This window comes from Eulemur rufifrons, chromosome 9 (genome assembly GCF_041146395.1).
Source record: "Eulemur rufifrons isolate Redbay chromosome 9, OSU_ERuf_1, whole genome shotgun sequence".
NCBI classification, from domain to species: Eukaryota; Metazoa; Chordata; class Mammalia; order Primates; family Lemuridae; genus Eulemur; species Eulemur rufifrons.
The window spans coordinates 17,507,589-17,531,318 of record NC_090991.1 but is presented as its reverse complement, the minus strand read 5'-3'; the positions used below and the strand labels follow the sequence as shown (position 1 = coordinate 17,531,318).

Below are 23,730 nucleotides of genomic sequence, written 5' to 3'. Positions count from 1 at the left end.
TCGAGCAAATGAGCAAATCAATAATATATTTTCTAACTTGAACAAAGCCGTTTAACCCAGGTCAGGCTATTGGAGTTGACGGTGGACTTTCCAGTTAACCAGAGGCCTGACTCAGGATGGATGGGCAGAGTTGGGAACTCAACTGTAGGTGGCAGAGAGTTTGTCACACTAGTTCCTAGGAGAAACAGAAAATGCACTGAGCTATGTGAAAGCAGGAATAAAAGATGAGTGACAGAATTGAACATGTGCCAGCAGTTTAAAAAAAAGTAGCTTCACTTTTACTACCCTCTCTATTCTATTGTGGGGCGGTGGAGGGAGCAGTCTCCTTTGCTCAACAAGATGGATCCATGTCACACTTCTCTCCCACTCGTTTTGGGGGTGATTTTGTGCCCTCCTTCCCTTTCGTGACTCTTTCTGGGTGGCTGACATCAGGAGAGCCCCGGCACCAGGGCTGTCTGATGCCCTTCCCCACCTACCTGCCCAGACCGCTTTATTCACGCAGGGGTTGTAACTGGCCGCATTACGGAAGGTAGAGGAGGAAGGGTCTTTTGCTTTTTGCCATTCTGCACAAGCTGCCACAAGCTGCCAGTGAAGGGACAAAGCGTGGGCTGTGGCATGAAGAAAGGGACTGAGCAAGGCACAGAAGACAAAACTCCCCGGCTGTTCAATTTGCCCTGTGGCCAAAGAGGGTTGGGGGCCAGAGACAGTTCTGCCAAGTTTTGGTCAAAAAGCCACCTTTGAAATGACTAAAATGAAGTTTAAAAAAAAACTTTCCAATGAGAAAGGCTTGAATCCCCTTAAAAAAAAAAAGTTAGAGAAGATAGGGTCTCTGTGATTGGTGAGATTTAACAATCAGGTGGATCTCAGCGGTCCCTTGGGCCGGGGAGGATGAGGTGTGGACCACTCAGCCAACCTGGATTCCAGGCACAGGCTCTTGACATAAAAGGTGGGGCGGTGTCTTCCTTGACCAACCCCCTCATCCCACCACCTGCCCCAGATGACCTTCCAAGCCCCTCTAAGTGGCATTAGTCTGACACGGGAGCAGGCCTCTCACCCTGCATCCCCATCAGAATCCTGCCTCTCCCTCCCAGACCACACTGGACTTTACCTGAGCCTGAAGGACCAGGCGGGAAAACAGGCGTAGCCGGAGGAAAAGGGCCTTTATTTCCATACGTCAGGTAAACAGGGAAGGGAGAGCACAGCCCAGTGAGTACAAACCAATTGCAGGAGAAGGGGGGACGGCAGGTGGGCGCAGCACCAGGCACTGCCCTTGGGCCCCGAAGTCTGGTGATGTTGCTGGGATAACCTTTTGGGGTGGGGCTGGGACCTTCAGACCGCACATTGTGATGTCTGGGATAAGTGTGTGGAGGCAGGGAGGTTGAGAGAAGAAAAATGACAAAGGCTCAGGACACAGGGTGAGGACTCGTGTCTGATACACATCAGCACCGACAAAACTTCCCTCTTCAGACTTTCCATCACAAGCCCTCAGCCCAGGGCCTTCCCTCCCAAGTGGCGCTTATGGCCCAGGCAACTGGGACAGGAGGGGAGGGAGGCAGTGCTTGGATAAGCCCTGAACTGGCGTAGGTGGAATGGGTTTACTCTTAAATAGGTCATTGCACGTAACACGCTGAGCAGGGGGTGGGTGGGGGTGGAAGCTGCGGTGGTAGGTGCACCCCTGCCTTAGGGGCCCGCTCAGCCCAACCCAGAAGCACCTGAGGGCCCCTCCCCACGCTGACTCGTAAGGACCTGGACCCAGCTCTGCTCCCCACGTCTCCAGCTGCACAGAGAGGACTGCGCTCTGAAGAGTGAAGGGGAGAAGAGCTTCCCGAGTCATTGCCAGGGGCCCCAGCTGCCACCACAGCCCCTTCCCACTCTCAGGGATGCAGCTGTGATGGAGAGGTTGGGTATTTAAATTAAGAAGTAGAAAGACAGCAGGCACCGAGAAGAGAAAGCCCTCACCCCAAACCAGAGAGAAGGAATTGCTGCCTCCGCCCCTTACTCCTCCCCAGGGACCCAGCAACCCAGAGTGTCCCAGGAGGCAGCATGTCCACTGTCCCTGAGCAGGGGGATGAGATGGAGGTCAACTTGCTGGCTCCATGCAGTGCCAGGCCAGCTGCTGCTGCCCACAGTGGCCCAGGGCAGAAGCCAAGAGTGTGGCATCTTTGAGGCAGGGAGGACCAAAAAGTTCTCTTTTCAGAAGCTCCTCTTCCCCCACCTCTTCCACGTGGAGATGTTGGACACCCACAGCCTGGAAAATCCCCCTGACAGGAGAGGGCTGGGTGTTTCCATGCAGATCAGCAATCGGGTGGGGGAGACCAGTGCCCCGCCATTTCCTGGGAGAGGCGCCGAGGCAGCCGCAGGCCGTGGGTGGGAGGGCGGCAAACCATTCCCCTGGGCTATGCGTTGGTCTCCCTTGGCTTGGCCTCTGTGTCACTGTCACTCATATAGCTGTGGGAGTATCGGGGTCTGGAGGTGTTGTCCAGAGGGTCGTGCTCGTCATCTGACCGGTCAGGGGCGAGGGACTTCCAGTAGCTGGTGGGGCTGTGGGGACAGAGGGATAGGTTACAGACAAATGACACTCCTATGCGTCAACATCAAAGCTTTGGTTCTGGAGGGGACCAAAGCTGGTCAGGAGCACTCCCTAAAGCCAGATGCTGCTGAGTAAAACCCTTCCTCGGCTTGCCTAGAAGATAAGGAGAGCACCATTTTGACTCTGGACGCCTTTAGAACTCCTAGGAAAGCGAAGCTGGAGAGAGGTGAGTCTTGGACTTGAGTGGGACAAGAACCAGCTGCAGACTCCTGGGTCTTCCCGTTAGACATTCTGACTTGCTAGCTCCGGGGGTAGCCCAGGAGTTCTGCACCTTCAGGTCCCTCCTCAGAAGTCTCCGACATAGGCGGTCCACGAACCACTCTGGCGTGGAGACTGGAGGTCTGGTGCCTACATGATCACAACTTGTCTATGGCAGGCGTTCTCTTAGGCAAGTTATTCCTGTGTGGTCATTTACTTGTTAATTTCCTTTTTTAATTTTTTTAGAGATAGGGTCTCACTCTGTCACCCAGGCTGACGTTACTCCTGTAAAGATTCCTTCTGAGGAGGGCTTTCCCCATGGAATACTCCCAGATAGTAACCCTTTCTCCTAATCAGCATTTCTTAAGGCCTCTGAGAATTGCTACCCTTGACCGTGGCATCATCTACCCACAACAAGGAACAGAGACTCCGGAAGTAGGGGCTGGCAAGACCTCTGTTTCAGGGTGGCCCAATGGGAAAAGCCCCTTTCTGGGTTTAACAACCTAACCCCAGAGAATCTTCATCAGACCACCGGCTCTGGAAGGCTCCAGCTCTCCATCTACCGCGATGTGAAGCATCATCCCTGGATGGAGCAGGATTGTGGCATCGGACGAGGGAAGATGGGACCTCAGCTTCCAGCTCCATCCACCTTCTCTTTTCTCTTTCCCAAAGCCTTAGAGCCACCTTCTACTACCCCTCCTGCTGCCACCGCCTCTGCCGGTTTAAGTGCACTGTAATTTCAGCACCACTGGAGAAAACAGCCCAGCATGGCTCCTACCGGTGCCCTACACTCGGCGGGTCCCTGGAGCTGCAGCCCTGCCTCCAGGTCTTAGAGACTTTCCACCTGGGCAAGCAGGAATTCTGTGATCCCCACTGCCTGCAATTCTGATTTAAGAGTCTGGGGAGGGCCCTTTGTTTATTCTCCCTTTTAAAGTTCTATCCTCAACCCAAAAGAGAAGGAAACAGGGTTCTGTAAGAATGGACCACCTTCTGAGCTTTTCCCAAAGTGTCAGTGAGAAATCCAGAAGGAAGGGCTTGATCACTGAGCACTCCTGTGTACGAGACACCGGCCTAGGCACCATACATGTGCTATCTTGTTCTTCACAATAACCCTGTGAAATACTATAAAGAAACTAGTTTAAAGACAGGAGCTATCTTGCCCAGGGTCACACAGCCAATAGGTAAACTTGAACCTGGGACCCTTAGACCTCAAAGACTTAGGAAGAGTCCATTCTGCAGCTAGACTGAATGACCAGGAGGAAAACAAGACCAAACCTGAATTCTCCTGCTGGCCTGGGTGAGTGCCCAGGGGGGTGTAAAGACAGGTCTCTCTGTCCCTGGGGGTAAGGAAGAGCCTGATAGAATGAATACATGTTCAATTATGCAAAACGGTTCAGGAATGGGGCAATCTGGTTAATAGTTATCGTATTTCTCATGAATGAATTACCATTTTTAAAGGAATCAGAGTAGCACAAAACACATTTAATACAAACTAGACTGAACATAAATGAGACTTACTTTGATGGGCCAAAGGCACTTAAGGACTCTGGGGGGTCTCCAGGACAAAATTATAAAGCTCAATGATGACTGTGCAACACAGAAAAAAATTGGGGTTATTTTAGCTTTGGGGTTATTGGAATTCAAATTAGTGGGAGCCTGGTTTGGTTCGTATGTTTTATAATTTCTGGGCACCCGGTGCCAAGGGTCTGCTGTTAGGCAAAGGAACGCCTGGCTTTGTGGAAAGACAGTGGGGTTATTCTGTGGGCAGAGGGGGTGAGGCAGATGCCAGGGCTGGGATGCAAATGAGGGGCAGCCGGAGAGCCCGGGCCTGTGCGACCCGCTCCATCGAGGCCCTGAGCTCCTTTCCATCCCGCACCTCTTCTCACCGTGGCCCCCACCGCCACACTCCTGTGCCTGCCAGGCGGACACCTGGATAGATGACAGCCGGGTTTCCATCCTGTTCTATCAAGACGCTGGGCAGTGGCAGAGGCAGCTGGGGAGGCGGTAAACTCCCCATCTCTCTCTCCCCTGGGCTGTGCATCCACAGGGTCCCCCTTGCTTCCAGCTTGGGTGCTGTTTAGCCAGTCTCCTTAGTGACTTCTACTGCCACTGCCATCAGAGAGCCAACAGCAGGCAAGAGCCAGGGCTGGCAATTTGAACATTTTAACCAAATTGTTTAAAAATCTTTCCTCCCCACAAGCCAGTGTCTCCTGCTCAGCGCTGTCACAAACAATTTGGTACATAAGCTAATTCCCGCTGGGAGAGCCCAGGGTGGCAGCTCCCCTCCCCTTGGCTTCGCTATGGATGCTGCGTTCCTGTTCCTGTTCGAATTCTCGCTGGTCCTCATCGCCAGATGGGAAGCTGAACCACTGCTCTGGCCCCGCCCCCACCCCCACCCTTGGCAGTTTATCCACCCCAAAGCCAGTTGACGCTGAGTGCAGTGAGGTCCTCCCTGCCCAGGCTTTTTCTCTCTGGCTCCCTGTTGGTCGGTTAGGCGCTGGCTTGGTGCCACTCCACCGGCAGTGAATCCTGTCCTCCTCAGACGTGGTGGTGTGCGGGGTTACAGGATTACTCCCTCTCTCCTGGTGAATGAGAAGAACTGTGCCGGTGGTTGGTGGAAGAAACAGGCTTTCTTTCTGTCTTTCTGTTCTTGCTGGTTGTTGAGGTCAAGGGTGGGCTGCGGGCATTGGGATCTGAAGTCTGCCAGTTGCTGGTCAGTGTGGGACGGCCCAGGTCGGCCCATGTCCCCCTCTGAGGGAAGGGTGCAGTGCGCAGGAGGGCCTGGCCCCTGATTCGCCTTCCCCTAACCTCCCCTCTGGGTCTGTCACCTGCCTTCCTGCCCTGGGGGCGCTGGGCACTTAGCAGGGCTGCTAAGAAGGCTGAGATGTAGACCAAACATTTCCACTCCTGTCTCTTCTCACTATGGAGCTGACAGCAGCTCCGCTGTACAATTGAGATACTTCCTTCCTTTCCTGGAGCACCCAGCAGCCACGTGCCTCATGGGGGAAGCAACAGAGCAGGGCTGAGCCCAGGGGCTTGGTTTCAGGGCAGCTTAGGCCCAAGGAATGAGTTCAAAGTTCCACTACACCCATCCCATCACCATCTCCAAATACCTACATGTAACATTCACTTCCACTGCTCCATTCCCTAAAGGGACTTTAAAGTGGTCCCTTTTGGTATAACCCATCCAAGGTCAGCAAATATGTCCAGTGGCTCCAAGGCACAAGCATGCAACAGGTGTGTTAGTTCATGCATCTGGGAAATAAACGCCCACTCCCCAGGGGGCTGCACTCTGGGGTCATACCCCCTGGGAAGTAGCAAGCTTGCCCTGGGAGGGCATCATGCTGAAAACAGCTTCGCATAACTAGGGTGATCCAAAATGTCACCGCCCACCAGGGAAACTGGCAACAATGGGATTCCAATGAGTCAGGCTCTGCCTTTCCTCCAGCACGGAGGTGTGGGCATAAAGGGCCTAACTGCTAGGTCTCCCTCCCCACAGGGAGAAGAGCTGGGGGAGGCAGGAGAGCCAGGAGGGGACTGTCACTCAGCAGCTGCTAATTTCTATTCATTAGAACTTTACAAGACGAGCAGAAGCGAGGTGACGCCCATGTGTGGGCTTGAGGTGGGAGGGTTGAGAAGGGAGTCAGGCATCTCCTGGTTCTCTGCAGGGCGTGGCGCTGTGTGGGCTGCAGCCCTGAGCCTTGTGCTCCTAGGCTTGAGATCCACGCCAGGGAAAAAGGTGGCTTTGCAGGGGCAGGGCGAATGGAGCAAAAGGCTCCCTAATAGCTTACAGCCACTGATGTAGCTCAGGCCCTTCCCTGGGCCCAGCCTGCTGGGGCCATGGACAAAAGCTCCCAGATGGGTGCTGCTTGGCACATACAGTAAACATGTCGCCCATGTGCTCTGCGCTGGGCCATAAGGAGAGGTGGTTAAGGGCAAGAGTGTTGAGTTGAACAGGCCCTGTTCAGATCCTGGCAACATGACCTCCCAGCTATGAGACCTTGGCAAGTGACTTAACCTCTCCGAGCCTCAGCTTCCCCTTCTATGAAACAGGGTTGATCAGCCCTTCGTTAGGGGGTTATTGTGAGGATTAAGTGATTAGAGCATGGCAAGTATCTGGGACACAGGGTATTTACGATACAGGGTAAAGATTTGGTAAGCGGGAACTATAACTAACACCACCAGCAATTTCAGCTGGTTGGGCTCAGGGCTCGGAGTGACTGACCAGCTTAGCTGGCCCTGCTCTCCGAGGTGGCCAGGAGGCTCCTCAAGGCCAGACCTGCCCAAGAGGAATGCAGGCGGGGCCTCAGGCGGTGGCTGGTGGGGCAGGGAGCACGTTAGTTCACGCCGGGTGGGACACGCCATGCTGCACTTCACGCCAGGTGCCACCTACTGCGCTAGTCGCTCTCGGGCCGGTACAGGTACCGCATCATCAGGCTGTCCACCTCCTTCTTGCGCTTCTTCTCCTCCTTCCTCGACTGCCGGGGCGCCTGCCCAGCCGCCTCACTTTCCGCAGCTGGGCCCTTCTTCACGCTGGAGCGGCTGTGGCCTGAGACGGTCGACTCACCAGATGACGAGGAGGAGGAGGAGGATTCCGACTCAGTCTCGGTTCTCTTTCTTCTCGATTTGGACTTCTTCTTGCTCTTCCGGGAGCGCCCCTTCTTCCGCCGCTTGTGCTCCGAGGAACCCTCTGAGCTGGAGCTGGAGCTGGAGCTGGAGCTGCTCCTTCTGCTCCTTCGCTTGCTCCGGCTCTTCCGGCTGCTGTGGGACCGGGAGACATCGGCAGCAGAGGCAGAGCGGCGGATGCTGGAGGCTCGCTCTGGGGGGTCCAGCTGGGCGCTCCGGGCACTCTGGATGCTCTTCCGGTCGTCCTCGGAGTCAGGCTCCAGGCTGCTCCGCTGGAAAGGCACAGGTTTGTAGCTCAAGACCTCGTTGATGGCAGCCTCCAGGTCTGGGTCCAAGTAGGAGTGACGGCTGACGGGCCGGACGCCGGAGCTGACAGGCTCATCCGTGGCTGAGGCCGAGCCCCGTGGCTCGGGTGGCACCGACAAGCTGCGAGCCAGCGACGGGTGGCTGTACTGCGAGTGGGCCTCACTCAAGGCCAAGCTGGCTCCGTCGTCCCACTCATCCAGGCAGCTCCGGCCCAGGGACAGGCGGGAATCAGGGCTCTCCCGGCCTAGGCCCGAGGCCCGGCTCAAGGAAGGGCTGAGGGTCCTGGACAGGCTGTCAAGGCGGGAGGTGCTTCGGCGGGAACTGGGTGAGCCCGACAGCGAGAAGCTCAGGGAGGAGCAGGCCCTGTCCTCACCAGAGCCATGCCGGGTGGCCGAGGAGGCCCGACTGACGGGCGCAGAGACGGCCGAGGCCCGGTCGAAGTCTGAGCCCCACCGCTTCTCCAGCCCCCGGCCGGAGCGGCTCCTGGCCTCCGAGAAGACGGAGCCGCACTCATCTGGCTCCTCGGACTTCCTGCCCGGGCCTGGCTCCTCCTTGGGGCCCCCGCGGGCCTTCCGGGGAGGCCTCTCGGGGGAGGCCGCCCGCTCGCTCAGGGTAGTGAAGAGCGAGTCCTCGTCCCCGGTGCCCCCGATGGAGTCCTTTAGGGTGAGCCGCTTGCGATAGCTCAGGGAGCTCAGCACGGAGGCCGGCCGCTCCTCCGCCCCCTTGCCCTCCTTACACAGGGTGTTGAGGGCCGTTCTGAGGGACGGTGCCAGCAGCAGCAGCGGATGGGGGCGGCCAGGAGAGAGAGAGAGAGAAAGGTTGAGAGAGAGAGAGGGGAACAAGCATTAAACCTAGAGAATAAAGACACAGGAGGAGGGAGGTGAAACGGCGGCAGCTCTGGCAAAGTGGTGGTGAGAATGTCGGAGGAAATGAAGCAAAATAATTTGCGTCAGTGAAAATAGCTTCATGGAGAATGTCATGTAAATTAGACTATTGTTCTATTTCATCACTTTCCCCCCTCTAAACGTTTAGTTCAATTTATTTCATTGTCAACTACCTGGAGCCTTGTGCCACGCCGTGGTGAACCACGGCAGAGGGGCGGGGAAGCCGGCATTATCTGCAAAAACAAAATGTTGTTTGGCTGAATAAATTAAACCAATTATAGGGGGCCACTGGGTGCTTCTGGTGAGGGGCCAGAGTTGGGGGAGGGGCCTCAGGGGAGTTGAGAAGGGAGGGAGGGAGTTGAGAAGCCCGCCTGCCATCTCTGGAAGGGGGTGGAACGTGTGCCTTGGGCATCCGCATCAGCTTGAGTTGGGGGGGACTCTCTGTGAGAAGGGAGCTAGCAGGGAAGTGACCATAGGAGGGGAGGGAACCGAAGATGTTCCTCCTGCCATGCTGGGCAGCAGGTAGGGGATGGGGAAGGGGGAGCCCTGGATTCCAGGGGCAGTTAGTTGTCTGTATGATCAGAAGGCTATGACTGGCTCACAAATAGGGGAGCAAGTTCCCCCAGTGGATGGGTATTAGGAGGAAACATTGGGGCGGGGGAGGGCAGCAAAAAGATTAGAGCAAGTAGAGAACGGGCAGAGAAAGACAGAAATGTGCCTGTAGCTGGGACAGGAATCAGGGGAACTGGTGCCTTTTCTGCAGCCATTCTTTTTTTTTTTTTTTTGAGACATAGTATTGCTCTGTTGTCCCAGCTAGAGTGCAGTGGTATCATCACTGCTCACTGCAACCTCAAACTCCTGGGCTCAAGCAATCCTCCTGCCTCAGTCTCCTGAGTAGCTGGGACTACAAGTGAGTGCCACTATGCCCGGCTAATTTTTCTATTTTTAGTAGAGATGGGATCTTGCTCTTGCTCAAACTGGTCTCCAACTCCTGAGCTCAAGCGACCCTCCTGCCTTGGCCTCTCAGAGTGCTAGGATTATAGGCGTGAGCCACCGCGCCCGACCTCTGCTGCTATTCTTACTAACATGTCAGTAGTCCAGAGCTGGCGCGGGTTGTGGGATCCAGAGTCCCCTGTGCCCCATCCCAGTCTTGATTCCAACGGCCTAATCAGGTAGTTCAATCAACATTTGTTGAATGAATAAATGGGGGTGAAGTTAATCCTATACCAAACCTGAGCCTAACAGGAAAACATCACCTGGGAAAAACAAGGGTGACGCAGACGCTGGCTAAGAACCCCAGCCTTCTGCGCTCACTCCATGTGCCAGGAGCACACCTGGGCCCCTCTCACAGACACCGGCAAGAGAGGCAGATGGCCTGAGGCCTGCCCTTGTGGGATCGAGGTGCTGCTCATTCATTCCTGGTGGCACGAGATGGCTTTTCCTCCCAACTCAAGGCCACATGCTCACCTGGAACTCTTCAAGCTGCCATCATCAGAAGCTGCCTTGGAAGGTCCCTTGTTTTTTGACAACCAGGACTTGACCCCGTCAACCCGGTCCTCCAGTTCTGAGTCCACATCCGAGTCCCCCTCGCTGTGGGAATGAGGAGCAGAGAAGTAGGCAAGGCCAGGCAAGACATGGTCACCCGCTGCCCAGAAGGGAGAGCTGATGGGAGGCGTGGTGTGTCTGGGGATGCAGGGTGGCATGCACGTCAGTGAGTCAGGGAGGAGAGTAAGAGGGACGGAACACACCATTCGCAACGAGCCTGTCCCCACCCCGCAGGCCACAGTATGGCAGCCACCAAGATGACCCCCAGGAGCACAAAGGCAGCTCTCATCCCAGTTATCTGTGACAGCAGCTGTTTAGCTGACTAACCCAAGGAGAATGACAGGAAGACCACCCACTCATCAATTACAGCTAAATGGCTGAATGGTTAAAAGAGGAGTCCTGGGCCCTTCAGCTACTCCCTGAGGCCCATTCCGCTGTTTCCTGTCTGCCACTCTCCAAACTGTAGCTAGAGCTGCTGCCATTTTCCATGCCTTTGTTACAAGGGCCAGCCTGCTGGCCATGGAGCAGGAGAGAAGGGCTACGTAGGCTTGCAAGTGAGCTTGCACCTGGAGGTCTCCTTGGCTGATGGCAACACCAACCCAAGCACTAGGTTAAGGAGGCACAGGCCACATCCCAGACCCACTCTGTGGCTTCCCTGGCCCTTAAGTACAGAGAAAGGACAAGGAGGGGGCGTCAGCATTTCCTGAGAGACTGGCAGCAGCTTCAGGATCCAGATTGCCCAGGGAGACCCAGGTGGGCTCAGAAAGTCCCAGACGAGTGCTCTGTCTCTCCAAGTCTCCTCTTCCCTCCCTCAGGCAGCCTCCAGCTATTAGTCCCCAGAGCTTCTTCGGGCCAAGCTGACCCCAGCACTTGCAAGAAAGCCCAGAGGAGTCAAATTCTGAGGCTAGAGTCATGGAGACCCCCTCACGAAGCAGCTGGGCTTGGAGATAGCTTCTGAGTGATAATGCTTCTAAAATTCTGCAGAATGTCTGCTCACCAAGTTCCCCTGCCACACATAGGCTTAGGTTTCTCCTTGCTATAAATTTTCCTTCATCTGTGTCAACAGGAGCGGCCCTGTTCTTGAATTATGTTCTCGAATAAATAGCCACACAGGCGCGTGTGTGCGTACACACACGCACACACACACAGTGGAAACCACCAGACTCTGTTCTGGGGACCGTGAGAGAGCCTGACTCGTGGGGAGGGAATAAAGAGGCATATTTTATGGGCTTCCGTCAAATACAGAATTATAACAAAGACGAGGCTGGCTGATGCCTCGGGTAAACAGGAGTTTAGCAGACAGCCCTGAAACCGCTAATGCAAGCCCTGTGCCCGTCCAAGCCTGGCAGATTTACTGTGGTGCCCGGATCCCATGGAACGTCGATACCACCTGATTTATACACCCGTGCAAAAAACCTCCCTCTCTAGCTTCAGAGACTGTAATTTATCACCGCCGTTCATAACCATATTGATTGCCTTTAGAAAGGAGGTGCTGTATGCATCGCAAAATCTATGTCTACATGTTAAAAGCGTTTCTGTATAAATCTCCCTTAATACTGCCCTGTTTACTGCTTTCATTAAGGTTATGGCAATAACAACTGTATCTCTAAGTAAATCGAAACATTATTTTTCTGCCCGCCTTAGCACACTCGCTCGATAACTTGGAGCTGGGGCCCAGAGCTGCTGAGGAAGGAGCCACACCATGTCCCTGCCATCAGTGGGAAGCTGGTTAGAGCTGCACGTCCCCACGTGTCTGCGTGAGTGCACGCTGGGGTGTGTGTGTGTGCGCTCGCGTGCATGCGCAGGCGTGCCTTTGTGTGTGCGTGCCTGGCGATGGCTTAGAATATGATCTTAAATGCGCATTTTATCAGCCCTTGAAGCTCCTACCGCCCAAGGATGGCAGGGCTGGAACATATGGGGGACAGATAGTCACGGGCCCAGAATACGAATTTTCCCTCCCTACATTCAGAGCGGCAAAGGGGTTGCAGAGCTGGCCTGCCTGCCCTCGCCTTCCCTGCGGTTGCAAACATCTAGGCGACGTTTGGGTTCTTTTCCTTAAATAATCAGGCCTGTAAACAAACTCCAGGGGCAGGCGGGCTCAGGGGGCAGTTGAAATTTTAAATGGTCGGAATTAAACCTCGCGTCAAATACAATTTATGTCCGGGCTCATGTGCTATTAGTTAACTGGGAGCCGAATCGCGGGGGAACAAACAAACGGAGACAGAACGGCGGGGGATATTAATTGTGTGTGACAACCGGGCTCCAGCGGCCCTCTATCACTGTTACACACTATTACATTTATCATTAGCTCTCACCAAGTCCTTTGCGCTGCTGCCAGCCCACCCTGGCCAGGGGAGGAGGCTGCCAGGCAAGAAAGAGTCGGGGAGGAGACCCAATGCCCACTATAGGAACGACACGGCCCTGTCCAACGCGCATCTGCACCGCACTGCCCGGCTCCCACTCCGAGAGAAGGAAAGGAAGAGAGGGGTGGATTTCCTGGGCTTCCCGCCACCTGACAGACAGCACCAGCACGAACGCCCGGGGCCTCCCTCTGCCCACGGTGCCGCAGGGAGTAAAGTAAACACATCTGGCTGTGTTCCCTTCCCCCGCCATGGCAGAGCAGCAGCCGTGATTAGCTGCCTGAATGCTTTCTCCAAACACGAAACTGTTAGCTGCCCCTCACCTTCTCCCCTTGTCTGCCAAGAGAAGGTGGCAGACCTTTAAAGACAAAACATACCCGCTTCTCTCCGGCAGCAGAGGCTCTAAGAGAGCGCAAGGATGTGGACAAATCCAGCCCAAACAGAGACCGTCCCCCAGAGAAACAGGCCAGGGAGGGGCTACGCTTGGCTTCTAGGGGAGGACGGCGCTGGAACTCAGGGAGGGGAACACAGGCACCACTGAATGAGGCTAAACTCTCCTTCCTGACAGAGCACTCGCTCCTGCCCACCAGGGGCGCAGGGCCAGCACGCCTCATTGCCTGCCCTCGCCTCTGCCAGGGCCCGGCCAGTCCACGCCTCCCCTGAGGTCAGCCGGTGGTGTTAGCGTTAGAGACCAGCTAGCGGGGGTGTGTGGGGAGGCTGTGTCCACGTGCGGCATGCAGCGGGGCCCTGGGTGGGAGCCCAGTGTTAGGGGGTTAGACACCCATGGGGAGAGGCAGAGAGCGCACGCGCTCCGGTCCTCACAGTTTATTCTTTCTTTTCTGATACTTTGTCACCATGTCCTGCAAACTGGAAACAGAAAGAAAATGGTGGGCAAGGGGGACCCAGAGGAAGCAGACAGAAAAATCAATGGGCAAACCAGGGTGGACCCCTTAGCCAAGGACCTCTCTTTCCTCAGCAGGAGCCACTCTGGCTGTCTGAGACCAGGCAGTGGGATGCATGATGCTGTTGTCCTCAGAATCTGGTCCAGGCTGCCCCTGGCACTTGTCCCCTGCCCCAAAGGAGGCAGGCTCCCTGGGCTGCCCTGGACCTGCCTGTAGGATGGGCCCCGGCCCTGGGGTGGAAGGTGGCAGGTCTGGGGTCTGTCCAATGCAGCCTTGGGCGCATCTCCAGGGCCTAACCCCACCCTGCACTGCTGGTCTCCCTCCTCGTGACTTTCTCCTCGGCCTAGGACCACAAATCTCTCTCTCTCCTAAACCGTTCCCTGGGTTGGTTTTATGAGAGAAAATCTCTGGCACAGTAACAAGGCACCACAGCCTTTAAATCTCTGCTCTCCCCAGAGTGGGGCAGGCACCATCGGAAATGCAGCTAAACGGGGGAATAACTCATCTTGAGCAGACAGAGCTGGAGAGCCAGGTCCTCAGGAGGCCTGGGGAGGGGAGCACGGGGTGGGGGGCTCCCCAAGGCCGCACCTGTCCCATCCTCAGCTGCTGTAGGACAAGCTGCACCAGGGTCTGGCGGCAGAGGGAGGGGGCATTGGTGGCTTGGTGATGGGGAGGCAGAGGTTGCAGCTATTCTACCTGGTGGCCTGGCCCCAGAGGTGGGTGGTCAAGAGGGCTTCCATGCTGGCTGCAGATGCCACAGAGGCTGCCCTCACCTGTTGATGAGGTCCTCGTTCTCATCGCTCTCCATCTCGTCCTCGATGGCGGCCTGCAGGTCCCCAATACGCTTGAACGCCAGCTTTAGGTCGGCCTGCAGGCTCTGGTTAGCAGCCTCTAGACTTTCCAGATCCATCTCCTAGGAGGGAGAGTGGGCAGTCCAGTTTGCAGGAGGGCTGGCCTCCCCTCCAGGGGCCCAGAAGCAGCCTGCTTCAAACCTCTCCCAGACTCGGGGAAGCTACACGGCTGCTGCTACAGCCTCCAGAGCCTTTTCTGCTCTGGTGCTGCCAGGCTGTGGGGGCCACCCTTGGCTCCCCGGCCACCCTCAGGACTTCCTGGACTGTCCTCTTGACACGCTCCTCCTCCCTCCCGCTCTCCAACCTCCGCTGTCTTTGCAGGCTACCCCGAAGCCCAGGGTGAGGCGTGCACTCCGCAGCGGCTCGCAGGGCTGCCAGCTCGGGCCCCGTGAGGGGCATTACCAGTTCGTGCTTCTTGCGGCTCGCCTCAGCCTCCTTCCTGGCCAGCTCGCCCATCTCCTCCTTGGTGTCTCGGAGCTGCCGTTGTAGCCGTTTGTTCTGCTCCTTCTCCCGGTTCTCGGCGGCAATGCGATGGTCCCGCTCCTCAGTCAGCTTCTCCATGTTTTCCTTGAGCCGGCTGGCCAGGCCCTGGAGGGCAGGTGGGGAAGAAAAACCCAGCAGTAGGTCCATGGGCCAGGCAGGGAGAGGGTGAGGCAGGGCGCTGGGGCCAGGAGGCCTGGGTGAGCCGTGGCTCCACCACTCGGCTCCGTGGGAAGCCACTGAGCCCTCTGAGGCTCCCTTTGCTCTTCTGTAAAACTGTGGGAATAACACTTACCCCCCAGGGGTCTGTTGAAGACCCCATAAGGCAATGAACATGAATATATTTTGGCAGATAAAAGGTGCTACTGTCATTGTCATTACCACCAAGGCAGACGGTGTGACCTGGGTAGCGCCCGTGGGCCTGTGGTTCTGACACGTCAGGGCCTCTCGCTGGGCAGGGCTTCCCTCAGGGATTCTGCATCCAAGGCCCCAAAAGCTAGACGCTGTGCTCTGGGGTAAATGGCTTTTCTGAGCACTCTGGATTAGGAGACTAAGCAATCACCAGATTCCAAGCAGAGACACATCTCTCCAAGCCTAACGAATTTCTCTTCCTCCAGAAACTCGAATCCGCTTTCCCCTGCCAGGCAGTGGGCTGCTGAGCAAGAAATGACCCGGAGAGAGGGGCAGAGTGTGGGGGAAGGACCCTGGTTCTACCACCGACCGGCTCCCAGCTTCTGTGTCTCTGAAATAGCAGATCTGGGCTGCACGATGGGGCCGTTTGTGTTTAACATTCCACGAGTCTAAGCCACAGTATTGCCTTTCTGAGCAGAAGGGAACCTGAGGGATGGAGGGGAGGGGAGGGCCTGGGGCCCAGGAGACCAGGAGACAGGTCCTGCAGGCCCGCCAGATCCATGCTGCGTGACCTCGGGCAACCTACTTAACCCTTTCTGGATGTAAAATGGGGAATCAAAATAGCACACACTGCCTGGGGGTGTGGCGGGCAGAAAATGAACTATTAAAGCTTCCTCTACCTCTCTCTAGCTCTCCTGAGGGCTGCGACCCCCTCTTGGGATGTTCAGTCATACTGTCTTCTACGTAGAGGTGACTTAAGTCCACCTCTTTCCTTCCTTGCCTAAGTGCCTGCTCCACGGACTGAGGAGCTGATGGGGGTGGCAGGGACGTGGCTCAGCAACCACTCTTGGGACCACGGTTCTCAGGCAGAGCTGACGGTGCTCAGACAATTGTCTATAGAAGGAGAACTTAAAAATAAGGCGGAAGGTGCGAAACCCAGAGAGAGAATTCTGCTGAGTCCCTCTTGCTATCTGCTCTGCCAGGGAGGGAGGGGCTGGACCACGCTGGCTTTGGGAGACTAGAGGGAGGAGAACTGAATCTGGAATATGGAGATTCCGGTTGGGAGGAAGGAGGGATAAAAAGATAGAGAAGGAAAGAGGGGAACAAAAAAAGGGAGAAGGTCAATACTAAAGAAGCTATTAAATACATATTCTAAACATTCAAAAAAAAAAAAGGAGAAGGGCTAAAAGAAAGAGACTGGAAAAGAAGGGAGAGGAGAACGGAACAGGGAGAAAGAAGAAATGGGAAGAAGGTGGGGAAGAGGAGTGAGATTGGGGGGAGACACTATGCAGGGAGAAGACAGACTAGGGCAGTAATAGAGAAAAACGAAGAGCGAGAAAAAGCCGAGACAGGAAGGGGAGAAAGAAGTGGGGGAGAAAGGAATAATGGGGGTGAGGCAGCGAGAGGAGGGAGACAAGAGAACAGACTTCAGCCCTCACAGGAGTGGCGCCATCCGCTGCATATTTATGACCCTGCCTGAGAGCCGGGTGAGGGGACAGGCGGGGGGGAGCTCACGGTGGAGGAAAATATGAAGACGAAAAGCTAAGCTGCTCTGGTCCCCTGGCAGCACGCAGGCACGGACGCAGCATGTAAAGCAGGCCGGCGGCGCCACGGCACCCAGAGAGCAGGCCAGGCGGGCGGGAGGGGAGCACCCGCCCTTCAGCTGCCCCGCCAGCTTGGCAGGGGCCTCCGAGGAGCGTCCGTGGGCCTGCCCAGCCCTGCTGAGCATGCGTGGCTCCAGCCGCAGGGGCAGCTCTGCCCGGCTTGCTGCCGAACAGAAGTGCGACCCACCTCCAGCCGCTTCACTTGGGTCCTTTCGAACTCCAGGCGTGTCTCCAGCTCCCGGATCTTAGCCTCCTGCCTGCTCACCAGGGACTTGTCCACCATGGACTGCTCCAGGAACTCCAGCTGGCTCTGGAGGGCTTGTAGCTGAGGGGTTGGGGGCAGAAAGAGAAGAATGAACTGAGCCCCGGGAGGGAGGGGGCCGAGTCTGGGGCAGGCAACATCACCATGGTGACCAGGAGGCTGAGGTGGGGAGGGGTGCACAGGGGAGGAAGGAAGGATGGGCCTCGAGCCAAAGGCATCCCCCACCTGCCCCAGTGCTTAGCACAGACCCTGCCCTTCGGAGAGAAAGGAGAAAGCCAAGGACCAGAGAGGGAATAGAAATGGGAAATGAGGCTGCTGAAGCCAAAATGTCTGCTGCGGTGATATGGCTCCAAGCCTGCTCTTTCTACCAGTTTGCATTGTTCTGTGCATTCCTGACGGCAGAGAGAAGTGCCTTCTCTGCTGTGAACACGGGGGTTCTTCCCCACGTGCAGTGACCCCGGCCCCGTCTCTGCTGGGGGAGCCCCTGGTCCCCACCTTCTCGTGCAGCTCCTGCTTCTCCTTGTTGGCTTCTTCTAGCTGAGCCTGGAAGTCATTCATCTGAGCCAGGTCCCGGGAGGCCTGGGACAGGGGTGAGAGCATCAGAGGCAGGATCCCTGACAAACACCCAGCCCAGCGCAGCCCACACGGAGTGCCGGGCACCCAGGCTCCCACGCTGCCTCCTCCCAAAACAAGTGGCTGCGTCAGGGACCCATGTGGAGGCCCAGAGGACGGTGACTGTGCAGGGTGTGGTGGGCGCTCCTGGCAGGGTACCTGCGCCACGGCAGCCTTGTGCTTCTTCATCAGCTCATTCATGTCTTCCTGATCCTCTTCCAGCCGGTTCTGGATCTCATTCTTCTCACGCTGAAGGCGGCTCAGCTGCTCCTCCAGCTGGAGGGAGGCAAAGACAGATCAGAGGGCCTCAGGCTGGTGTGCCTGAAAGCTCCAGGTGGCAAGTCCAGACCTCCTCTGTGCCACCTCCGATGGGGGGCAGGTGGAGGTGGGGGAGGCGGTGATGGGGCTGAGCCCCCACCCCCAGAGTGGGTTCCAGGACCAGTGATGTTCGGGAAAGTGCCCGTCCTGCCCTGGGCCAGGGAGATGAGGGAAAGGGCTGTCTTTGCAGTGCAGGCAGATCCTGGGCCTCTGGGCTGAATGACAGCTGCTTTCTGGCAGCTCTTTTGAGGCTAATGAGAAGGCAGAAGAGGTCTGCCCAGAACAATGACCCGACATCCTGGCACTATCAGCCTAGGCCCTGACCTGGATGTACTCTGCCCCTTCAGGCCCCAGGAAAGGACCCCTCAAATCTGCGAAGCTCCCCTGGCTTGGAGTCTCATTTCCCCTGGGACCGCCCACTCCCTGGGTGTCCGGCCCCCTCCGCCAGTCCCCTCCTGGGGGGAGGGGAAGAGACAGCCAACATCGGCTTCAGGAAATGAATGAATCTATTAGCCTGTAATTCCAAACCAAAATGACTGCGTTGGCTCCTTCTCTGCCCCATCCATCTTGTTACTGGGCTGTGGGGAGCTGGGGAAGCCTCCGCCAAGAAATTTATTAACTCGGATTTAAATAAAATGGTAATTTTATAACAGCCTTTTTTAACACAATTAAGGAATTTGAATTACTCACCTGAAAACTGCTGAGGAGCACAAATGTCATGGGGATAAATCAAGCCCGTGAGATTGGCATCTCTCAGCAGCCAGGTGACAGGCCAGGGGGCCATGAGGCCAATAGCCAAGCCTGGCCTCCTCCCTGCCCCTCTCCCTCCCCAAGGAGGGACCGGTGGTGGCCGCATCCCAGTAATGAATTCTCTGCCGGTGGATGGGATGGATGGGCCGTGGGAGAGGTGGGGAATTAAAAGGGAGGCATTAAATAAGAGCTCTAATTAGCTGCCGCTTGGGCTTGTCAGTGGGCTGGGCAGGGGAAGGGGAGGGAATCTGCGCCATCCCATCCTCTTATCGGTGCTTCTGCTAATCTCCAGGCACCTGTTTACATCCCTCAGCCACATTAGCTGCCTTTATTTATGGTGCTGGGGCCTGCGGCCAAGCTCCCACAGGCAGGTGGTTAAACAGGGAGATGGGCCCTTGCCGGCGCCCTCCTCGCCAGCCCCTCCCCTAGGCCTCTGCTCTAGTGGGCAGAGGCAGGGGCCCGGAGGGCTGCTCTCCCTGCAGAACGACCTGGCGTCGAGGGTCTTGTTTGGGGTGAAGGGAGCCCTGGTGGCAGCTCTGTTCTCCCTCAGTCCCCCGAGCCCTGCCCTGTACACCCCGGGCCCTCACCGCCGTCTTGGCTTTGGCGATGTCATCAATCTGCAGGTGCAGGTCTTCGATCTCCACCTCCATTGCTTTCCGCGCTTTTACGGCTGCCGCACAGGTGAACTCAGACTCCTCCAGCTGGACACAGAGCCAGCACCCCAGGGAGAGATGTCAGCCACTCCCTGGGGGCAGGAGGGCTATGCAGGGTGCTCTCTTCTCCTCGTCGTTCACGTCAGACCCCAGGGCCCAGCTGTGCTGTGGAATACCCCCGGGCATCTCCTCCCATGACAGGGACGGTTACTGGGACACAAGGCCCCGTCCACGCCACCCTGGGGCTTGGGAGTGAGACCACGCAGCGTACACAGACCCTGGGCAGTCTGGCTGCTGCAAGTGGCTTCTTCCCATTTCCTGCCACCTTCCTTCCCAAGGACTCAAGGGCCACTGAGTAGAGCAAGAGGGAGAGAAGGAGAACTGAAAAAACAAGCCCCATGGCTCTGCACCAGCAGCTTCCTCTCTGCACACGCACCTGGTTCTTGAGCTGCGCGATCTCCCTCTTGCTGGGCGCGCTGTTCTTGAGGTGGTCCAGCATGAGCTGCGCGTCCGCCAGCAGCGCTTTCGTGCGCTTCAGGTCTTTCCGCAGCCGCTTCTCTGACTCAAAGTCCCGCTGGTTCACCTAGGTTGGCACCAGCAATTGGGGGTCGGGGCTGCACCATGGGGCTTGCTCTTGTCATCCCCAAGCCCCCTCCTCACCCCGTCCTCATCATCGGAGTCCCCCAGTGAGCAACAACATGGGAAGTCCAGGATCATGTCGGCCAATGAGACAGGCCCGGGTGTGCCCAAGTATGGTGACGTTCCCCATCCACAGGAGGACAATGGGTTCGTCAGGGCATCCCCACCTCACTGCCCACCCCGATCCCAGCTTGCCGTCCCTAAGATCTCCTCCCTTGGGCCGCATGAGGCAGAGCGTCCCCACCCACCTGGTCGCTGAGCGTGGTGAGCTTGCCCTCCAGCTCCCGCTTCTCTCGCAGCACCTTCTGCTTATCCTCATACTCTTCCTCCAGCTGCACTTCCATTTGTTTTAACTGGAGTACCGTGAGGACAGAGACCCGCCAGTCCCTTTAGTGTGTGGTGCCAGGGAGTCCCCTTCCCTTCTGGGTCCCCCGCCTGGGAAAACGGTGGAGCAGCACTGGGCATGATGACCCTGGAGGGGTCAGAACCTGAATTTCAAGTTCTCAGGGTGTCAAAGCAGCTTGGGAGGGGGAGGAGGGACGGCAGGCCGTGCACGGTGGCCGCCTGAGCCCGAGGAGGAGACCTTGCTGCAGAGTGGAGACCTGTTCAGCCAGGCTGGCTGGCTGTGGGCAGCACCAGAGCAGCACAGGAGGCGCACGGTTGGCTGCCACTTGGCACAGAAGGCAGGGAACGTCAGTTCCTCAAGGGACCAGGCTTCTCTACAGACTCTAAGCCAACACATCCCAGCCAATGCCAGGATCCCAAGAGGAGATTCCTGGTCCGGAATGGCAATGGAAGACAACGTGGCTAAGGCAGGGAAACAGAAAGCCGCTTGCTTTAAAGCAGCCACAGGGGAACAGGTGAGCGTCCAGCCGCCTTACCTTCTTCTGACACGACTGCCGGGCCTCCTCCACCTCCTCATCCCGACTCTCCATCTCCTTGGAATGGGTCTGTCTCATCCGCTCCATCTCCATCTCTAGACGCAGCTTGGCCTGGAGGAGACTGGAGTAGGGACTGGGTTCCTTTCCCAGTGGCGCCTGTCCCCTGCCCCGGCCATGCAGCTCTCCTGAGACTCAGGAGCCAAGAGCGCCTCTGCCAGCCCGTTCCCTTTGCTCGCACCTTGCTCCACGGCAGCCAGCTTCTGCAGAGAAGCTGGACGCCCTGGCTAGGTGTCTGGCACAGGCCCAGAGAGGGGCTGCCAGGGCTGGGGACAATGCTGCAGCTTCTCGGTTTGGCCTGCAGGCTCTAGCTCCTGAGCTGACCGGGCGGCTCAGGGGCAGGCTGGGTGGGCACGCGGCCTCTGGCTGCTGTGCATCCGTAACCTCTCACTACTGGGGCTCAATCAGATTTGTTTCTGTGGAAAGCTCCGTGAAAGCTTAATTGTCTTCACACTGGGGCTGGCACAGAGCAGGTGCTCACTCACATTTTGTGAGTAGGTGAACATGTGAACAAACGAATGAATGGAGGTGGGACCTTGCCCTCCCCGAGCCCACACCCTGGGCTGGCTGTGGGGATGGCAGTGTCCCCTGCTGCACCTCGCCCCTCCTTTGGCCAAGCCCTCCAGCACCTGCTCCAGCATCTGGATGGTCCCCGCCTGCTCATCCAGCTCCTCTTCCTGGTCCTTGACCTTGGCCTCCAGGTCCCGGAGCTGTTTCTTGACCTTGGCCAGAGAGGCCTCGTCCTTGGACTCTTGGGAAGAGATGTCCTGGAGCTCAGCCTCTAGAGAGACAACCTTCTGGGTGAACCCTGCAATGTCCATGTCTTTTTCCTGGAGTGAAAGAGAAGATGAGGCTGGCGCCGGGCTGGCCCCGGGCTGGCCCCAGCCTGGGAGGGGGACGGGCAGGGACGGCGGGCAGCCCCACCCACCTCCAGCTGCTGCTTCAGGCTGAAAGCCTCCGCGAGGAGCATGTCCTTCTCCCGCTGCAGCTTCTCCCGCTGCAGCTTCTCCCGCTGGGCCTCCTCGTGCGCCTGCGAGAGCTCACTGTCAAACCTGCGAGGGAGCGTGGCGGCTCCATCAGACGGCGCAGAGTCTGGGTCCCCAGCACACAGACACTGCCAGGAGGTGGTGCCACTGACACGGACAGGACACGAGCAGGGGTGGAGGGACTCATGCAGCCCTAACTTGGGGTCAGTGGCGAGGTGGAGGTGACACTCAGGGGTTACAGGTCAAGCCAGTCTGGGACGGGAAGAGCCTCATCGAGGGAGCCCTTTCACCAAGTGGGCCTCGGGGGACCCGCAGACTGCTTCTGGGAAGAGGTGGACAGGCCTCCCTCAGGAGTTAGGTCTCCACATTTTCAATTTCAACTGGAATGGGCAGAAACGGATGTCCTGCCTCATCTACCTCACTTTCCACAGTTCGGTTCGGCAACTGTAGGTGGAGCTGCTGGCTCCAGCCCCCACCTCCAGGCACCAGCCTTTGGCCAGGACCACCTGTCCCAGCAGGACACCCCAGGCCAGGCTGGAGCTGGCACTCCCTGTGTCCGGCTGGCAGCGTGCTTCCATGGGCACGTGGCCGGCCGCCTCCTTCACTCTCCTCCTTCACTTCCCGGCCTTCCGTTTCCCTCCCAGTGACTAGCTAAGGAGCAAACTGATGAAATCGCTAACACCGTCCTTGAACAGCTGATCAGTTTCCTGCTGAAACTGAACAGCTCCCCCCTACCCATCCTAACATCAGAAAAAAAAAAAAACCAACCCTAAGGAAACTCTGGCCGGCTGAAACCTAATATGTTGCCGGTGGGGAGTGCGACAATATGGTAACTAGGCTGAGCTGGCACCGTCATGGGGTGCTCAGAAGGGGGTCCTGCTAAGGGTGTCAGCCTGTGGGCGCAGGGGTAGGGTCAGGTAAAGACAAGGAGGAGGGAAGTGGATGGTCACGGTGCAGGAGGGAGGAACAGAAACCTTCCCGTTTCCCTCACTCTCCTCGGGATGGCAGTGAGTCCAGGAGGCCGGGGGTCACCCAGGGTCCCTGGAAAGGCTCCGCACTGCACCCTCACTCCCCGGGTGGTGGGTGTGAGGCTGCCCCTTCACAAAGGCAACGGGGCCTCCACTGGGAAGCCCTTCCCCTGCAGAGGGGTGACGGGCGCTGCTCCCGCTCCCTGGGGTACCCTGCTGTTCCCAGGGCTTGTGGGTTCCTCAGTGTTGCTAATAAAGGCGCCCCATTCCCATCCCCAGCCAGGGAAATTAATTTAGATTGGATTTTCTCCTGTGAGGGCCACCCCCTCCTTTGTGTCATTACCATAATGAGATGGAAGTGGCACGGTAGTTTAATGACATTAGTCAGGAGAGTGTGTTTGTGTAGCTGAGGCAAGTGAGAAACACGCAGAGCTGGGGGGGCCTGGCTGGGCCTGGGACGGGTGACAGGTGCGCAGTGGGGGAAGCACATCCTAGAGCAGAGGCCTGAGCAGGCCCTCGGTGGGGTCTGTGCTCCAGGACAAGTGACCAGGCAAGCAAGGCCCCTGGCCAAATTCAGGTCCTCCCTTTTTCCCTGGAGGGCAAGGAGGGAGCCCTGTCTGTGGCTGCTCTAGAAGGTTCTCTGCGCCCCGGGCAGGGGGCCCACCCACCTCCTCTGCTTCTTCTCCAGCTCGTGGTTGCGGACCTGCTGGCCCTCCAGGTGCAGCTTGGTGTCCTGCAGTTCGGCCGTCAGCCGCTGGCACTTCTTCTTGAGCTGCTGCAGAGCCCGCTGGCTCTCCTCACTATCTGCCTGCAGGTCCCCGAGCTAGCGGCCGAGGAGGGGCGCAAGGGGTGGAGAAGATGAGCAGAGAGAGGTGGGTGAGTGAGGGGAAGACCCAGCAGTGAGGGA

The 23,730-nt window shown here is 57.3% G+C and overlaps 1 protein-coding gene across 6 annotated transcripts in view; it reads right to left on the bottom strand.

Annotated features, from left to right (window-relative positions):
• Nucleotides 1–1,813: 1,813 nt before the first annotated feature.
• The window catches only part of MYO18A (myosin XVIIIA), a 92,047-nt gene continuing 70,130 nt past the window's right edge, over nucleotides 1,814–23,730 (bottom strand). For 5 of the 6 annotated variants that reach the window (XM_069482208.1, XM_069482210.1, XM_069482207.1 and 2 more), the window contains 15 exons: nucleotides 23,492–23,646; nucleotides 21,798–21,921; nucleotides 21,499–21,699; nucleotides 20,813–20,923; nucleotides 20,180–20,284; nucleotides 19,729–19,875; nucleotides 19,227–19,340; nucleotides 17,731–17,847; nucleotides 17,455–17,538; nucleotides 16,885–17,022; nucleotides 14,665–14,850; nucleotides 14,185–14,324; nucleotides 13,332–13,376; nucleotides 10,072–10,194; nucleotides 1,814–2,541 (listed from right to left, as the gene is read on the bottom strand). In XM_069482208.1, the coding sequence (XP_069338309.1) occupies nucleotides 2,397–2,541; nucleotides 10,072–10,194; nucleotides 13,332–13,376; nucleotides 14,185–14,324; nucleotides 14,665–14,850; nucleotides 16,885–17,022; nucleotides 17,455–17,538; nucleotides 17,731–17,847; nucleotides 19,227–19,340; nucleotides 19,729–19,875; nucleotides 20,180–20,284; nucleotides 20,813–20,923; nucleotides 21,499–21,699; nucleotides 21,798–21,921; nucleotides 23,492–23,646 (1,935 nt within the window). In that variant the 3' untranslated portion in view covers nucleotides 1,814–2,396. The remainder of the gene's footprint in view (nucleotides 2,542–10,071; nucleotides 10,195–13,331; nucleotides 13,377–14,184; nucleotides 14,325–14,664; nucleotides 14,851–16,884; nucleotides 17,023–17,454; nucleotides 17,539–17,730; nucleotides 17,848–19,226; nucleotides 19,341–19,728; nucleotides 19,876–20,179; nucleotides 20,285–20,812; nucleotides 20,924–21,498; nucleotides 21,700–21,797; nucleotides 21,922–23,491; nucleotides 23,647–23,730) is intronic. The other variant, XM_069482213.1, reaches the window with a different exon arrangement.